The sequence below is a fragment of the Atta colombica genome, unplaced genomic scaffold, assembly GCF_001594045.1.
Source record: "Atta colombica isolate Treedump-2 unplaced genomic scaffold, Acol1.0 scaffold224, whole genome shotgun sequence".
NCBI lineage: Eukaryota > Metazoa > Arthropoda > Insecta > Hymenoptera > Formicidae > Atta > Atta colombica.
In genome coordinates, this window is record NW_017259321.1 from 1280725 (window position 1) to 1301040 (window position 20316).

Sequence of the window (20316 nt, forward strand, 5' to 3'; positions counted from 1 at the left end):
CCGAAAGATGGGAGAAAGTAGTGGCCAGCGATGGACAATACTTCGAATCATAAATATATAATCAGTTTTTTACAATAAAGCCTCGAATTTCGGAAAAAAAACGGCGGAAGCAAAATTGTACACCTAATATATATATAATATATATCTGTTTTATATAAATAATTATTGTTATTTCCATTACCTATTATTTTTTTAAAATCTTGAATTGATTCGCAAAGTTAAAGAATCAATTTTTAACTTTGCAAATCTATGAGATGACGATAAAAAGTTACATTGATAGACATTAATTGAACTTAAAAGACTTAGGGCAAGCTTTATTTGCAGTACTTTGATGTCATAGTAATCCGAATTAATATTGCATTTCATTAAAAACAAAGTATTTGATGTTAAAACGTAGAAAGCTTAAAACAGTTTGAAAAAAAATGGTATTCGAGTGCAAGTGCCACTCTATATGGCTGAAACGAAAGCTGCAAAGCCTGTAGAATGTGAAATAAAAAAAAATATTGGGAAAGCGGACCGCCAAACGCAATGACGATTCGACTTTTAAGTACTTTGAACAAGCCACGTGCACCGCTTTCGATTTCATGACATTGCGTCATCGGTTTACTTTACTTGCATCGACACACTTCGAAATTTTTATTCTACGAATTTTTAGCTCGACCCTGGCGCTATTGCAACATCCAGTTTTTTATTTGACATCCCACTGCTTCAATAAAATCTACAACTTAAACGATTAATTAGAATTTCGTGCTTGAAAAGATGAAACCGTCATATAAAATATATTTATTTTAGAAAATCAGACCAATTATTTTGACGAAAATAATGGTTAAGTTGCGCTTTCGAAACGGGACCGCCTAAGAAAAGCTTTTGTTCTGATACATATTATAATTTATACATATTATAGTTAATGTTAAAGAACGAAAGACGCAATGTAAAATGTACGAAAGCAAAGCTGAATAATGAAAGGGTTTGTATAAAGCTTGGATGAATAAATTAGTTTCTTATTCCTCTTGTTCAAATTTCGTCGACGAAATTTCTACTCTGTCAATGTCTAGCATACGCCTTCTTCAAGAGAAGATTCTCTTTGTTTCACCTTACACCATTATTTCATTAGTTATTCCTTTTCTTTTTTGAAACAGACCTCTAGGAAAACTGAATACAGGATATACAAGAAACAAAGACGGATAAACTTTAGGCTACCGGAAAACGTAATGTAAAATTATAATATCGCGTCTTTCAATTATTCTTTTAAACAAAATATCGCGAAATACATTTGTGATTTTGTACATATTAATATGCACGGATTATTTATGATATTTAATAGCTTTCTTTTTATAATGATAAATTATTATTATATCTGTCATGAATATTTTATTAGAGTTGTCAAATATGTACATTAAAAATAATTCGAGAATACAATTAATTCCAACGATAAATCTCGCATGTGAATCTCTTCAATTCTCGATTGTTTATTTAATTTACAATCGAACGTAAAAAATGATTTCTGTGGAAATCGAATTACATCGACGGCTTGTCGATATTTGTTTTGTTGATTTGTTCACATTGTTGCTAATTGATTATGTAATTTCTGGTCTTTTTGGGAATTATGTAATGAATTTACAAACTCCCATGAGTGAAAGTGAGTGAAAGTGAGTGAGAGAAATTTTGAATGATTTATATCATCAAGAAGCATATGGCAATAATTTCGTATAAGTTGGTAAAGTTCTTGTGGTTGCAGCATGAGATGAATGGAAAACGAGGATAGCAAGTTTTAGTCTTTAAGACGGAGGGTGGGCGTAACAATTTCTGATCCCTCGACTTGGCAACAACTTAGTCGCCATCTCTGATTATCTAATTCTGTCCGTAGGAAGCATCGAGGTTGATATATGTACATTGTTATAATTCGTCTGTCGTGTTAAAATCAAGTTTATCATTTTCGTAATTTGTTTTCGCTTAATATGAAAGCACGATATATGGAACATTATTAAGAGTTATAATAAACGCGGAAGCCGGATAGAATATTTCATTGAAACAAGCCGAGGATTATTGACTATCGGAATAGATGAAAAGTTAAAAATAACAGTCGACTAAGTGCTTCGAAACTAACAGCAGAATTATTTTTAAAATTGGGATCATTTAAGGAATTGAGAAGTGCATCCGGAAACTAAATGCATGATATTAAAAGAAGGAAGCCATTCTTTAACAAATAGAAACGAATTCAAAGAGAGAAAATGGAGTTTAAAGTAAAATATAGATTTAAGAAAAAGGAATGACGGAAATGTTATTTCTGCGAATAAAAACATGTTTGATATCTTCGGAAATAATGAGATGAATTAAAATCAATCTAGCATAAGACACTTGCACAATGAACAATTAAATTTTGGAAAAAATATCTACGAACAATAAGATACGAATAATAATTGTTTACTTGAAGAAACATAATATTAGGTTTGCTAAAAAAAAAATTATTTACATTTTTCTGCATTAAAAAAATTATTTAATTTTTTATAAATATAAAATAAATATATAATAATCTGTTGTCTTTAAATAACTTCAAATTATCTGATTAAATTTTAAATTTTATAATATTTTAACCTTTCTTTCTAAACATTTTTTTAATCTTATATAATTAATTACTCTCCTTGAAATTTTTTTTATGTAAATTTACAAATTCTGCATAATATATAGAAGAATATATAATTCCTTTTTAAAAATAAGTGCACGATATTATGTGATCGATTTTATTCTTGGAAGAGAGAGAGAGAGAGAGAGAGAGAGAGAGAGAGAGAGAGAGAGAGAGAGAGAATTAAGTATATATATTCATTATATATTTATTACATCTCGTTCCGCTTGAAGTTGAAATAGTCTTTTAAAATACAGGATATTCCTTTGCGGATTTTGTCCGAACTCTTTTAAAAGAGATTTCTTTAATCGTCGTAGAGTCCGACTGAAAAGCACCTAAAATTGAATTATATACTTTTATTCTCAAAAGTTCAGGGATTACGCGGATGAACAGATTGTAGTGGGAAGTAAAATTCACATTCGACAAAAATTAAAATTCGTATTTCTCGACGAGAGCTTCACATCGTGGTCGCTTATAAATTATTTTACAATCACTGCGATGATTATGAGTATGATAGCGGTTTAAGCAGGGAAGCAATTTTTCGAAACGTATTCGAAACGTGCAATTTTCTATTTTTAATTAACTGATATAGCGCAAACGTTAGTTTTTATATCACATTTGTGATACGCAGTTCGATTATGTTATTTTTATAATGTCTTGGAATTTGGATGGCAGATTAAAATAAAACTTGTATTTTGTTACGAAAATATTGTGAAGTATTTCTGCCGTCGAAAGATACGAAAATGATTTAACTCGCTATATGTGTTATAGGGATGTGCTGAGTCCAGCTTGCGAGCGTCGCGGCGTCGATTTATCGCGCGTCGAAGTCCTGGACAGTTCCTCGACGCCGTTATCTCTGTTGACAACGGACGCTTCCACTCTTGGTGGAAAACATCTACGAGTAATCGGTGAGATTGCATTATTTCTAAAATCCGAAACTTTTATAGAAAAAACTGAAAACGAACGCTCATTACGTGTCACTTTTGACTGAAACCATGTAACTCTTCTTTATAAATATTAATTTTAATATGTGTAATTATTGTTTCAATAATTAAATTATGATGTTTATGAAAAATAAATACTTATATTCTTTGGCCAAAATTGATCAAACACAACCAAAATTTCGGCCAAAATTTAATTATTATTTCAATAAATTATGATATTTATGAAGAAAAAGTGTATATGGGCACATTTATACATATGGCCTTTATAGGATTACTATTTTTTAATTTTGATTTCGATTTCGATTGAAATTTATATGTAAACGAGTGTTTCGGTTTAATTTCGGCAAAAGTTTCGGTTGGACTCTATTATTTCACATTCGGATTTAAACAAATTCTGTCCGAGGATTTAATTATATCAGACGATGTATGCGCGCTGGATTGATTCCTCTATTTTTGCTTCCTTGCTGTCATATTTTATTCCATCTGATTAGACTTAGGTCAATAATAAATATTGAAATTTGCACTCTTACTTATTTTACATTAATGTACATGAAAGAACGTTTTATAATTATAGTATCGAAAAATTTAATTAGATTTGAAAATACTTTTTTATTGGATTATCAAAATAATTACATTAAAATAATAGAACGCTTAAGTGTTAATGACAATGCTGCAAAAAGTTTTAAGCGTTCTAATATAATTATTTTGGTCAAAATTGTCAATCAATTCATTTTCAAATTTATAAATTAATTAAATTTTTAGATACTTCAGTAAAAATTTCCAACAATATATAAACATTTAAAAAAAGTAAAAATTTTTTTTCCTGTAAAGCTAGCGATTATGTCTTATCGTAGTATTTGACGAACGATAATTATCGTCCAGACTGTTTGACATTAATTTTCACACGTTCCTTTGGACGCACCACTCAATGCTTGGTTTCGACTACTGTAATTAATTAATTATTAATAGTGCATTGGAACGCTCCGGCTCATTTGCGGCTAGCGAATATTGAGCACAATCAATTATTCTGTACCGAATGAGATGGTCTAGCGAATTCCCGAGGTTTGATTAATCTACAACCACATAGACACACAGTCCGGACGAAGTTGAGTGACATAAATCGCGAATGGATCATACGCATCGAAGAAAGTCTGGATTTTCGAGAGAATATGGGCAGCTGTCGTAAATTATCGATGTCCATGTCATAAAATGGAGTTTGTGATATTTATATCACAAAATGGATTCTAGATTTAACTTTCTTGAAGACATTTTTCGTTAATGATATTTTAAGAAAGTACTTAGTTTTTTTTTTAATTTGATTAGATTTCTTTTCATTATATCTTTATTTAACTTAATTCTTTTTAGAATTTTCGAAGAATTTTCAATGCTTCCGAAGATATCCTCTGTGACAAGTTAAAACTCTATGAATTTTCTTATTCACTTTTAAGATATTGGTAAATATACAACGCTTATTATTACACAGTTAGATTTACTTAATTAGGCTATATGTAATCGGCTTAACCGCAAAATTAATCGATTAGATGCGTGAAATAATTCAACGCCTTTGTTAAATCATGATAGATCATGCACAAACCATTCCCTTGTTTCCCTTGATTAATTTAATTGTCTTCCGGTGACTTGAGGCAACGAAGATATTCGATGACGACAGGCAAGAGTTTCGAAGAATCGTTAATAGATAATGAAGAACGGATGAATAATTAAATTCACCTCCTTTGCAGTCTGGTCAGACGGATAATGAAAGCTTGGTAGATGAAGCAAACCGATAAAATTCTTTTCTTTCTGTGCGTGTATTTTCTTAAATACTTTAAAGGAGTGTACTTTTTCTCTAAAAATTGCATACTTCTTCTAATTTTTGTACAGACAATTCTAATAACTCCAAACAAATTCTTAATTGCACGTCTAATCGAAAATTGCACTTTACATTGTTAGACATCAAAGGAGCAATGATAATCCAATTTTTTAAGTTAAAAATAACATTTATTTTTAATTTCCATGTATGTCAAAATGTAAATTAATCCATTTTTGTGGTTAATTTCAAAATAAACAACATCCACGTTAACGTGTATACTTAGTAAATAATAAATTAAATTAGATTAAAATATAATACTGTATATTTTCTTGATTTAAATTATTTAAAATAAAATTAATATAAGACTCAATTAAAATCACAACTACTTGATACAAAAAGAGGGATAATAAACAAATATTTCGGTCTTTATCACATAATTATGTCAAATACGTAATAACGGCGAGGGTAGTTTAATAAGTCAATGATTTTTTTAACTTTTTTTTCCAAAATTTGACTTATTTCCAACATGATCTTTTTTAAAACAATCATTGATTTATTAAATTGCTCACTTATTGGTATAAAACTGTCAGACGTTTATCAAACTTTGTGATATTATAACTGCTTAACAACTATGAACATTTTAATAAGCGCAGTTTCCTCAACACTCTTATTAATTTGTAATTAAAACCTTCTAACTTGCTCTGTCTTGTTGAACTATCATCCATAACGTAAAAGCTCCAACTTATTATAAATTATTAACTCCTTGTTTCAGTTAAATTAATGATACAAATGACAATCTAAAAAATGACCTAAATTGGATATAATTTGACATAAATTTAACATTGCAGACGGTTGAACTATTTTCGACTTGCACGAAATACATTTGCTGTTATAATTATTCTTTTTAATTGCAACTTTTAATTATCATCCTTATTAACAACGTTTAGTTCCTTAATCGTTTTATGTACTATTGCATATTAAATAGCAGCTATTCCGTAAAAGGGAAAATATAAAGGGAAAAGATAGAGCAGAAAATGCGTCCACACAAGGAGTTTAAACACATTTTTATTCATTCGAACATACATATAAATAAATCGCAAGCCCAGAGCCGGCCATTTCATGCTGGCTTCATGGCCTCTGTCCTCATTTTTCCGTGTCTGTAGGATATTTGAAGTGCAACACAACTATATGTGCATGCAAACAATGCAGTTTAATGCAATAATTTATTGAGACGATAAATTTCGTCGTTGTATTTTTCGAGCGAAAGAGAATGTTCACATGGAGAAGGAATGAAAAGAAAGACGGGCAGCAAAATGTGCTCGCGGATGACATCTGCATAACTCTATCAGGGTAAAAAAAAGATAAGAAAAGTGGGACGGGCAATAGAAGGGCTAAACGCAACTCGACGCTCTTATAGAAAATTTTCTCAGTTACTTAACGCCGCTATTTCATTTCCCCGATGAATTTGAACCTGAGAGAGGAGTGCGTGTACAACGCGGAGAGGTCACACATTCCGTCGAGTGATTTCGAGAGAACATCCGATGAAAAGCCTCCGCATGGAATGGATACGAATAACGTGTACATGTACCTTTTCCTGAAACGCATCGCGTTTGCTACATGATTGTATGCCGCGCCGGGAATTTAAAACAACCAACGTTTTATATCCCCAAAAAGCATCTCAATGCCTTGACGTTGAAATTAGATCAATTTCAAAAATAAAATGTTCTAGACATACGTGTTATCAGAGAGTTATAGAATTTCAATTACTATCTTGTTATTACTATCTTGTTATTATAAGGTAAATCTGAAATAACGCTGATCATACAGTGCTTTCCTAATAAAAAACTGAATCAAAAAGTCCTCTACCATTTTGTAATTTTCACAATAGTTAAGAGATATTAATTTCAAAAGATCGCCGAATAAACGGATAAAAATCGATGTATTATATAAGACAATTTCAAGATCTTTATCTTTCAATATTTTTTATGAAATATTTTGAAAAGTTTCTTAAAAAACTCTTAAAGATATCTTAAAACTTGTACGTCACAATTTTAGACATTTTGCTCATTGGGTGACTAAAAAAAAATATTTTAAAATTACAAAAAGACTTTTCGACTCAGTTTTTATTAAGAATAGCATTATATGATTAGTAGGCATTATTTTAGATATCCCGTGTACAATTTCAAACGTACAATTTAAACAAAATAAGAATTGAATCCAATTTTCGAAATCCAAGTTTAACTTTTTCCTGTTTGGGATACTTTTCAGTATCCTTCTCATGAATGAGAAGGTTAAACTTGAAAATTCAAATTTTCTTTCGTATAAAATTATATTTCGTATAGAATTATATAAAATCATATTGTAATACCTTAACTCGATCATATTCTTACATAAAGTATTTCAGAGAAAGGGTTTTACGGACTTTTAGATCAATATAGAACTTATTAAAATAAAAAACAAGAAAATAAATTATAAATATTTTCCAAAACTAATTTATTGAGAAAATCTAAATTTAATTTATTAAGATTCAAACAATAATGGAGGTACGACTTATTGCAGTTTGCTATAAACCTATAAACCTATTAACATAGATTAGTTTCTCTATTTAAAAGCATATTTTCTAAACAAACGTTATGAAAAATGTAGCGAAACATTTATTATCAAATATGGAGACGAACAATCTCGGAAACTTCTCTTCTGTTTATTAAACAATGCATCATGTTTGGTATAGCAAGTTTAATCGATATATGTAGACCTTTGCCATATACAAATCCATATACAATGCCATATACAAGTTGAAATGGAGGGAAATCACGTAGAACATTGCTGTACAGATAACATAGAACTATTCAAATCTTGATAATAAGTATTGATTTTAGGAAATAAAATCAATAAGACCTCTTTATTTTTTTTCGAAATACTGTATGTTTGACGAGTTCGCAATCTTCTTTGTGAAACGAGTATATAATGATGCTTTCTTCTTTCTTTAAGAATATTGTAACTTTTGGAAATAACAGCGTAATCTCACAAGTTCAATACGAATATTCTGCATTAAATATTCGCGCGCGACAGGAATCGGTTTTGGATCGAAATATATACGCATATAAATGCAAGCGAGCGTAATTCCGATACGACGACGATACGCAACGGCCGTGTCGGAAAAATGTTCAATTTCCTCGCCGTCGGACTCGGAATCAGGATACACTCACTCGCGATCGACAGATCGCCAATAATATTCTCTGCAGCTGAAAGTCGCCAGGTTTCTTTTGTAATCGTGCGCCAGGACGATTGGTGATGGAGAAGAGTATGCGATATTATTCAAGAGCGAAAAAGCAAACCTCGCGTTGTCATGTGGCGCAAAATTAATGAACCAGAATGAGAAAAGGAGATACGTTTCCCTGGAGGAAAGAAAAGTTACGCATGAATGTAACAGCTGTTCTTCATAAAATTGTCACGGCAGGCACGATGCTGTATTATTTATTGCTATCATTCTCTAAACGTGTTTAAAAATATCAAGGAAGGATAAATTCATATATAAATGTTGTATAAAATATAGATATATCATATATTATTAAAGCAATTTCTCGACGTAATATTAGTACTATCTAGATCTCACACAGATAAGGCACGTTCTTTGATCACTCTGTAATAATGACAGTAGTAATGAATGACAATAGCCAGACAATAGTCGTTATTACTTTCATGCTGCTTATTCTAAAATTCACATTTTAAAGAATCTATAATTTATGTCAGAGATCTCAGGACAGAATTTTATTTATAATTGTATGTATCATGTATTCTGTTTGTGTATTAATATATGTGTGTATTTTTCTGATTTTTTTAAATATTTTCATATTATACGAAACAGATAAAATTTTAAATACTCAAATACGAATTATATACAATCGTCAAATTATAGATATGAATCTTACACACATACACACGCACTCACGCACGCACGCGACGCACGCACGCACGCACGCGCACGCACATACACACACACACACATACACACGCGCGCGCACACATTATGAATCAAATAAATAAATAATTATATAAATTATATAAAACGACTAGAACAACATTTTAATAAAGTTTAAAATATAATTGCAAGAATGGTGCGATACAACACTTAAATAGATATAAATCCTAATCAATATCGCAAAAAGAGAGCTATGAGAAAATTATCGTAACAAACAATGTAGCAATGCTGTTGTAACAAAATATTTGTAAGAAATTCATTAACTTCAGAAAGAATTATATAAAATACCGAGAAAATACGTGGTAATCCCAAGTCGGAAATATGAGGATTATCATTTCCCTCTGTAGTTAGGAAATAAAGCTCTACGAGGAAAACTTTCGTCGTTTTCTGCGTATGAACAGACGGAATCACGTCAGATCAGAATAACACACACGGCGATTTTCTCATATTTTTTTATTCAATCTTCTGAGACTGAATGAATAGTTGTTGCGTCGCGATGAAATTAAATCGGAACCAACTACAGAAAGTTCTGCTACTACAGAATATCCGAGGAACTGCAACCGGAACAAACGGGTCACTATGAGGATCCAGATGTTAGTACGACGAGCGTCCTAGAGGTAATATAGCGATGATGCACAACTCCGGGTGATTAAAATTCGAAACTAAATCCGTAACAAGGCGATTGCGAACGTTACATGTAACAGACCGCAATTAAAGCGCTGTATCTATAGCATACTGCGAATGCGTGTGTGGGAGTTATATTCTAAAATTGCTTTCTATACAGCGTAACTAAATTTCCAGCTTAAGCGTATAATGATTTCATTTATTAATCTACTTGTGTGTAAATAAATACTCAAATTGTATTGGAAAATGATGATTCTATATGATAATAATTCGAAATTTAGAACTTCTATATAAACAGAAATGAGCTTCAAAAATCATTTCCATAGATTGTCTATTTTTAAATAATTGCACATGCTTTGTCGTTTACATTTTTATTTTTATAAGACGATGATGAAATTTTAATTCAATGGATAAATGTAAGTGATTCATTTATCCCCGGATAATGGTAGAGTTAATGCTACACATGATACAGCGACCCTTGTATGCGTTTGATCCTTTGATCCTTTTACGCGCAGAAAAGGCAGAGTTCTAATGCGAACGTGAACTGCAGACTATCGCTATGAAAGAGCTCTCAAAATGCAAAATTAGGCCGCCTCAGGCACGTACGATTTAAATGGTTCCCGCGACTTTTTCACGCATTACAGAAATGTTACGCGCGTCGATAACACAAAACCGTTCGATTTGCAAACCTGCTGCAGTTCAATGCAGCGTTCCACATGCCTTGCGGGCGTTTAAATATAGAGCGAATTCATTCAATGCACGATGAAAATAACATTTGCAACGTCAACAAAAAAGATTGGCATCCTCTTGCATATTTTATATCGCGATCTATTTGCAGAGTGTTTTCGTTAAATTAAAGTTTTTTAATTATAGAATGCGTGTTACTGCGTTTTAAATTTTCGATACTGATTCACTAATAGGAATTATTATTAGATAGAAATTACTTTTCTTGAAATTATTAGAAAATAATTGACAGGATGCCCATCCGATTGAAAATATCTACAGAAATTCATAATAACCGCAACTCTCGCTTTCTCGTTTCAGTTAAAGATGAAAGATTGAATTCTCGAACGCCCAACCAAAGAGGAAATCAGAACGTGCTGTTACGGAAAGCCAGTGGAGTAAGTAGTTCACTTCCTTTCAAGTAATTCTCTACTAAACTCTGCGACAACAAAATTAAATTAAATAGAGCGCATCTCCCACAAATTTTTAATTAACTTGACTTTATTGAGGACTTTATTTAGGATCTCTTAAGTCCATGTCATACTGTGCATTGGAGATTGAGGAATGCAAATTAGAATTTAGAGATTAGAATTCAATCAATCAGATACTTAATTTTAATCCATTGTGTGTGTGTGTGTGTGTGTGTGTGTGTGTGTGTGCGTGTGCGTGTGTGTGTGTGTGTGTGTGTTCTAATTATATAGTTGAATTCTAATCTTCAATCTTCAGTTTCCAATATATAGTGTGTGACATGGACTTTAAAATTAAAGAAGAATTTAACTTGCGTAGATATTGCAATTTGCATTAACCTGGAAAAACGATGTATCGAGATGCTTCGTAAAAGATCAGCCTCGACATATCATTCGTCAAATACGAGCATCTTTGTGCCCCACCGATGCTTTTTTTCGAAGGCTCTTTCGCGAGATGAAGCGAACATTTTAGCATCTCTGTGAACAATATATGTTTATATCCTTTTACGAGCCTTGACTTGGTAGAGCGATAACAATACGGCCAAGCTGACAAAGACAAATCGTAAAACGATTCGCCGGGCAGAAACAAAGCCGCACCGAGCAAGATGCGACGGTGCATCATCGGTTTAACGCTGTCGATACCATGAACGAGAACTTTCCCGCGGGAATTTTCCTAGTGGACCAGGAACTTTTACAAAAATCAAACTAATAAAGAACACAATCAATTATAATTTAAATAATTTAATTAGTCTGAAAAAATGAGATATCAACGGTATTATCTTAATTGAAAATAAGTTTATTAATTTAATAACACCATGAAATAAATACTTATATGCTTTATTCTTGTTTTAATAAAATTTTATTTGTTTTATTAATATTGTTGTTATAAATCAACAAGATTATTTTTATTAAAATAGTGCTGTTGAAACAACATCATCTTTTTCAGTGTATTAATTTATATTATCCACGCGTTGTTTCGATTTAACAATGAGACAGGGATCTATTTTTAATTCTTAGTACACACGATTAAGCATATCCTGCACATTTCTTTTTTTAACTAGGAATATAAAGTAATTAGTTACAACATTTAGAGGAAAGGCCCCTATTATGAGACTTATACCGAGTTTATTTTGATTAAATGTTAGAAATCTATGGCAGAATTTAAAAAAATAATAGGTTATTTTGAAAGGAATTTAGTAAGCTTTAAAATAATGTTATGTAAAATTTAATTCAAATTTTATTTTTTTTATAAAATAATGAAATGTAAAAAATGAGCAAATCACAAAATCAAAAAATTGTGCTTCTAATATGAGATGTCCCGAGAAATCAATAATAAAACGCAAAGTATATTAGTATTGCAATTAAAAAACTTTATTTAATATTTCTAAAATACAAATAAACGGTCAGTACGCATACAAAACGGTACGCGATGCATTGTACCTACTGACCCATCTTCAGGTAATTGGAACCAGGTTTATTCCGATTGTCCTTTTTATTATTGTATAATAACATTTATACTTTAGCAACGATTTTCACTATGACATAGGCGTATGAGTTATTTCATATTAGAAATATCCTGGATATCTCATATTACGATTTCCACGCCTTACGATTTTACAATCATCAAATCTAACTTCTGTAATTAAGTAATTCAACATATTTTTCTATTAATACGATTTTACTCTATCATCACATGAAAAATTTATTGCCAAATATTTACTTATTAAATAATAAATAAGTTTAAAAGCTTATTTCAATGAAACTTAAAGCCATTCAAATTATAAAATCTTTTTTTGCAACGACTACAGGCATAATCTATAATGAATTTTTCACTAAACAGTTTTCAATCTAAAAACAATAAATTCATGGTGGAACCAATAGATAGCGAGATTTATTAATTTAGCAGAAACACCGCTATCTCATATTAGACGCCTATCTCATAGAGAGCTTTCCTCTATATATAATTGTTTTTAATACACAATCTTATAATAAACTTTTCTAAAGATGTTAAAGTATATGCAAAAATTATTTAATAATTTTTGTTAAAATGATGAAAATTAACTTGGGACAACGATCGACCCATCGTAGTAAAAATCCAAAAAATTGTCGAGTATGTACTATGAGTTAAAATCTTTTAGTTTTTCCTGTAGCAAGATTTGTTATAAAAATTATTGATTACTTTATTATAATATATTTTTTGCCTCAAAATATAATACTTCACTATAGTGTGACTTTCTTATCCTAATAGCCTAAAATTTAATCTACAATTCTTTGTTTCCTGTTTCTTGCTTTTTACCACGATTTTTATTTATTTACCGCTTTATCGATAATCGCGTTTCTTTTTACGTGTCTCTTCCGAAGTTTGTCAACTTTTATAATATTTCAGGCGAAGTTCGTCAACTTTTATTTCAGAGAAAACGAAGAAACTGAGTAAAAGGCAAGAAGTAAAAAATCGTAAAAAGTAAAAAAGAGTAAACAAAGAGCACACTGTAAATTAGACTTAAAGGTTAAAAGAAGTGCTACATGGATACATCACACAACTGAACGTTTTTCTTGGTGCTTTTTATTTAATAACACAAGTTAACATAAGTGTCGTTCTAACATTGTTACTCTCCGAATGGCAAAAAAGATACAATGATGCTTGTATCGACTTCTCAAGGAACACATAAAAGTCAATAAAAAACCAAAATGACATCAAAATGACTTGATTAAAATCAATAAACAATCAAATTTTGTAACTACAAATTATTGTTCTGATATTCAAAAATTCCTTAGGTTGGTTAAATGGAAAGCTCCCAATATAAATCTAATCGATTGATGTACAATATTATACAACTCTATTTTGATTAAATTTTCCTACAACTCGTTCGATATTGTTCCTAGCATTACTATCCCGAGTGCATCCGATTCCTAGCGTCGCGGTTACCATTGTCTTCGCCGAACGCCCCGCAATTGTCCGAGTGACAATTACGCGGCATTCCGGCTTGATTCGCGCAACTGCAAACGTGACACAGCTGCCTCATCTGTACCGGATGCAGCCGGATTAATCCGCTCGGTCAGCAATGTGTGTAATCTGTCGCGTGTTTGTGCCGGTTCGAACGTGACACGATCCAGGTACAAATGAAGCTAACAAATTTCAATCCTCGACAAGTACAAAGACAGAATCGGCTGCGAGCGTCAGTAGAATAAGTGCGAACTTGACCCGACAAACCTTCGATCGTCTATTCTCGACGCATTTTCTGCCACAATTAAACGTATACGATCAAATTTAAATTTCGTCACTATTTCGCTAATTCACAGTTTTTTCGATTTTAATTAAGTAAATATTGAAAGTGTATGCGTGTGTAAGATTAAAAAAAATTTAATTAAACTTTTTAATTAAATTAAATTCTGCAAAATACTATTTTAAAACAATGAGAAAAAAGAGCAATTCTGCGAAACACTGCGCATTTCATTAATTTTGTTTTATTTTTATTTATGCTTGATTTTTAGTCTTCTTCGCAGCTTACGTAATCGACGTTGATCGGTGCGGTTTACAGATCACCGCGCACCGTTGTGTTTTCAGTGCGACGAACGGTGTACATATTAAAGACATGGTAGACTGCAATAAAGATTCGTTATCATCGTTATTACAGTGTACCTCCGGAGATGAAATCTGCCTGTATTTCGCGTCACGTGAAACGAGCAGGCGAAACATCGATTACGCTACATTAACGCTTACACATTGTGTCGCATTTACACCAGGGTGAAGAGGCTTCTATTGCGATGCAATAAATTTGCTAGTTCACAGTGGTACATCGCACTTATATTTATATTATTATAATAAATGCAAAGACCTAAAGTATCTAAAAATTTGACTAAATACAGATCTAAAAATAATTTTGTTGAACTATCAAGATAATATAAGGCGCTCAAGAATGATTGCTAGAATGTATAAAATTGTCTGCAACATTGCTCATCATGTTTGAACGTCTTACATAATTATTTTGATAGTTTATTAAAATTATTTTCAGAGTTATTTCCTGCTAGCTAAATTTTTAGATATTTCAGCAAAACTGTTCTTTTCGTGTATAATTGAAGTTATTGATATTGCTCGTTTAATATTTAGAAGTAAAAAAAATAATGTGAAAGTACCAGTTTATTTTATAGCCATTCTTCGTCATAAGAGAAAAACGTCTAATCTTTAAACTAGATAATGGAATTGATTTAATAAATTGAATAATTATTCTATGAATAATACAGCTTTTTGCACGACTCGCAAGGAATAAAAGAGAATTGATGACTAAGATGCTAAGTTTAAAATTGATCGACACATCGTGTCGAGAAATAACGCGTGAGTTAAAATATTTCGCATTCGCTCGTGTGTAACGCGTGTAATGCATGCAAGCATAACGAGAACGATTTGTCGCGACGTTGGCGGTGACGGTATACGGTGAAGGGATAATAAAATGCTAGAAAGGGTTCTCTTAACGGGTCGGGCCCGGTGTTGGGTGCGATACATTATTCATGGCGAGTACCAACACATCACACACTCGATAGCGGATTACACAGCGCGATAACTCAACGAGCAATTTCTAGAATGTTGCCTTCGCTCTGAGAAACCTTCAACTTGATGTACGACCGCGGTATAATCACTTGACGAAGCGAGCGAGTTTCTGTTAAAGGTCTTAATAATGTGTCTTGATAATTTCATGACAAAACAGAATTCTGTCTTTTTACCGCAAATGTTTAACAAAAATGTTAAAAATTATTTAGTATATTATAATAAATCACTTATTTAATAAAAAAAAATGAGACAATTTAAAAATTAACATATTCTTGAGATAATAAGAGGAAATCAACTTTAAAGGCATATTTTTGTTGGAAAAACAATATAATTCTCAAAATTTACCTCTAAAAAGCAAAAGTAATATAAAAGTTCGCTTGATTTTTCTCTGATTTAAAGATTCTCTCTATGAAATAACAATCTGATTGAGGTGATATTTTTTATTAAATCGTGTTAATCAGAAAGATAGTACATATTTTTTTCTTTTACACTACTGTAGAATGAGATAAAATATATCTTTTTTCACTTGCACAATTTTGACGAAAAATTTTGGATTCCTTGGCCAAACTCTGATTAGAGAATTTCTATTCTAATTAATTTCGCAATGATTGTTTATAGAAAAGAGAGATATTTGTTTAGTTAAATACACTGAAGAAATGTTGTTAATGTTAAAATAGAAAAATTCCTATTAATTATACCAATTTTCTTTTAAAAAATTGCTTAAAATGTCCCAATTCAGAATTTAAAAAATACTCTCCTGAAAGAGAGAAAAAGAGAGAGAGAGAGAAAATGCTAATTTTGAGATGTATTCTTCTCTATCAAATAAACAAAATGAGAACATAAATGTTGTAAAAAAGAATAAATTTTCTCTTTAATTTGCTTTTTCTATACATCAGACTTTTTTGATTCTAAATCTTATTAATAAGGTAATTAAAATTTTATTTCTCAATAGAATTATCGGAGTCGAAGCGGTCGTTTCTTCAGTGTTTCCACCGAGGATACGAATGTTGACTCCGAGGTTGGTACAACGGTTTCTTCCGGTCGAAGTTCTGCCGGACTCAAAGCTAGTAAACAGCGATGGAGCGGATTCTTCACCAATACTAAGGGTATCAAGATGGATTTATTAACCGCCCAGTTAGACGAGTACAACAAACACGGCGTACCGAAACTCGCGAACGTTCATTTGCAATGCGACGTGACGATCAACGAAGAAGGTAGGAGATTCTTACTTTTGCCCTTTAATTTCTCTTTTCTTTTTCTCTTTCGAGTGTCTTTTGAAATAAGAGATTTGAAATCCTGAAGATGATTCAGGATCAAATTAACGCAAAGCATGCGCTCTTCTCTGAAAAAACATCTTTATCTCGTGGAAGAACATTTAAATCCTTTTCTCTCGTCGGCTCCATCTTGTTACATGCAAACGGAATCAGCAAAGTTTGAAGATCCCTTTAACGACTACTCTACTAAGAATAGTCGCGTTACTTATTCTTACGTCATGCTCTTTTCATTTCTCGAAGAGACATTCTCGTTCGAGTGCGAAAACGCCATTGAGTCTGAATCAGGGCGAGATTAATTCTGTGGAGTGGTATTATATAATGACCCTGATAATATTGTAATTTAAATTACTAATAACGTCGCTGCTATAGCATTGAAAATCGAAAACCGATAACGACATGTTCTTATCTTAAACAAAATAGTTCAGTACATAATTTTCTGCAGAAAAATGTGATTTAAAGAATCTTTTTCTCATTTTTTTATGGTTCTCAAAAAAATTCTTATTTATATTGGCTGCTCTTCTTTTAAAAGACACAGTCGATACAAACGTTGTCTTATTTTTCTTAGCATAATCAATGAATAACAAAGATAAAGCGACACTTGTGTCTTCTAAAAGGAAAGCAACAATCTGTAAATAAATTACCTAATTTGCTCGCAGATATTATTGCAATGTAGATATTACCGTGATATTCTTTCAGCTCTTTACAATTTAGAGGGAGACTGGCGCGATATTGTCGAGAATTCACAGATGCTTTCTGAAAAACATACGCAGCAGCAGACTGCACTCTGGGAATTGGCTGAAACCGAAGTAGCTTACATTAAGACGTTAAAGGTCGTGACTAATGTAAGTAAAGTATCCTCCCACAACATACCTCCCACGTTTTAATTCGCGATAGTAAACTCGTGAAACTGATTAATCTTGTCAAGATGATAAGATTGCTTGATATATCAAACATGTGGAAATTAGGACGAACTCGGGATGAGATATCTCATTAAGAAATTAGAATTTTCAATGATGTTTCATGTTTCTTGAAAATGATGATCATCGTTTTTGATATCATAGCTCTTCATGGCGTGTCTCTGTAGCCTGCAAGCCTCGAATATCTTGATCGAGGTCGACAGGCTGAAACTCTTCAGCAATATACCTGATATCTACGCCGCTAATCGCTACTTTTGGACCGAGTACCTACTCGCGATGGTGAATGCGTCGCGGTCGAGCGGGCAGCCGCTCGATCCCGGCCATCTTCTACTGGGTTTCGAAACTTTCGAGCAGACGTTCGCGCCTTACACGAGATACTGTACCGAGCAGAGCAAGTGTCAGCAGTATTGCAAGGATCGGTTAAACGATAATCAGCTTTTCACAGCATATTTGGTGGTATGTACACGCTGTTACTCTTGCTTGCTTCCGTTGGCTTACATTGACGGAGTCAACTATCGATCTCACTATTAATCTCAGTTAATTAAGTTCGAAATTATCTATAATGCAGTTAGTTATTTTAGAAAAATAATTAGGTATCTTAAAAGAATTTTCTCATCTAAAATAACAAAAAAATAAATAATTTCTGCGGATTTGTTTAAAATAACTTTAAAATAACTTTAAATGAAAAACTATTATATAAAAGTCTAAAGTGCTACAATTCTTTAATGTTTTTATAAATTAATATGTAAGAAGACATTATTTAATATTTTTACATTATTTAATATTTTTAACAGTTATTGTTCTTATAAAAGATATAAAAAGAAAATTAAGTAGAAAAACCAGTGTAAAATATATTAGAAACTAGTAGAAATATTTCTATCGTTATTATAGTGGTGCGAAACGCAAAAGGACTGCAACCGACTGAAACTTATGGATATATTAGTTATGCCGATGCAGAGGCTCACTAGATATTCGCTTCTGCTCAAAGCCGTCTATAAGAATACAGAGAACGAGGATCAACGCACAGAATTGATACATATGGTAAAATTTATGCTTTACTTTTTCTCAATTTCTGGATTAGTAGTACATGGCAGGAAGGAATGCGTAGCGCGTTCGTGATAAGCTACGCTTCCCTGTAGATGAAAGCTATAGTGAATCTCATAAATTACAAACTTGGTTTACTCTTGCTTCAAAATTATTCGTAAATAAAAATACAGAGAGAGAGAGAGAGAGAGAGAGAGAGAGAGAGAGAGAGAGAGAGAGGAAACGCACAAAGAGAGTTGTTTACGTTTTATTGGGTTCGTTTTGTCCAGATTAAATCCGTGGATGATTTTGTGGTGTCCGTGAATGCTGCGCTGAGGAGAAACGAGGAAGCTGCTCAACTAGATCATGCAGCCTCGCGTCTGGAATGCTATGACGTCGTGGAAACCAAAGGGCTCGATGAGGAAGTAGAGAAACTGATAAAGTTGTATAGCAATCTCGATATTACTACAGCGCCGATGCCCGGCTGCCCAAAGGATAGCTTGAGGACTCTTCTTCGAGAAGGAGACTTGAAGTTAAGAGACGCTGCCACCAGCAAGGTAGATCGATATGGAATATTAACTTATTTAATCGATTGGAAACTGCTTTTATGTCTTAAACTACACGCAGAAATAATATATGATTAAAGGAAAAATGTGCATAATTTTTTATCGTGCTCTTTGAAACGATCAAAAATAATTTCGCTACAATTTGTATTTTGCAAAAACGATTCCTATAAATTTTGTCGACTCTTCGTTTCTACATCTAAAAAGCAAACAGAGAATCGGTCAGACCATTTGACAAGGAAAAACTATTTGTAGAGACCTACAGTCCGTTAATTATCCTCTTTTAGATGGAAGTGCACGTACTTTTGTTGACCGACATGCTGCTAATCTGCAAACCGTCGACGAAGAAAATGTTGAAGATCATTAGACAGCCATACGTCGTCGACCGCATACGAATACACGAAGTCAAGGAGCCATCTAGTCTTGGATTGGTTTATCTTAACGAGTACGGGACAGTTTCTGCCGCTTTAATTCTCAGCGCCGGTGATCCGAAACTAGCTAAGGTAACTCAGCAAACAGCTACTGTGAATTGCGACAAATTTCACGGGATGATTGATTCATCGTTCCAATTTAGATTCCATTCCGTAGTTCGCCAACGCTTGCTTTCATCAATCACTTAATTAACAGCTAAATTCTGCATCCCTCTTTTGATCATACAATACATGCAATGTTACAGAATCAGTTAAACTGCAGCGAAGCATAATTCAATTGAAAAAAATTTACATAATTGATATGATTGAAACCGATATCAGTGAAACCTTAATATAATTAATAGATTTTCATTTAATTGATAAATAAATGCTGCCTTAATTTAATTAAT

At 32.2% G+C, this 20316-nt stretch overlaps 1 protein-coding gene across 3 annotated transcripts in view; it reads left to right on the forward strand.

The window, feature by feature from the left end:
- LOC108688039 (pleckstrin homology domain-containing family G member 5-like) overlaps positions 1-20316 on the forward strand; it is a 110918-nt gene that overhangs the window by 86025 nt on the left and 4577 nt on the right. For all 3 annotated transcript variants that reach the window (XM_018194117.1, XM_018194118.1, XM_018194119.1), the window contains 8 exons: positions 3395-3531; positions 11028-11104; positions 16672-16933; positions 17690-17835; positions 18055-18366; positions 18802-18951; positions 19224-19490; positions 19784-19999. In XM_018194117.1, coding sequence (XP_018049606.1) covers positions 3395-3531; positions 11028-11104; positions 16672-16933; positions 17690-17835; positions 18055-18366; positions 18802-18951; positions 19224-19490; positions 19784-19999 — 1567 coding nt within the window. The remainder of the gene's footprint in view (positions 1-3394; positions 3532-11027; positions 11105-16671; positions 16934-17689; positions 17836-18054; positions 18367-18801; positions 18952-19223; positions 19491-19783; positions 20000-20316) is intronic.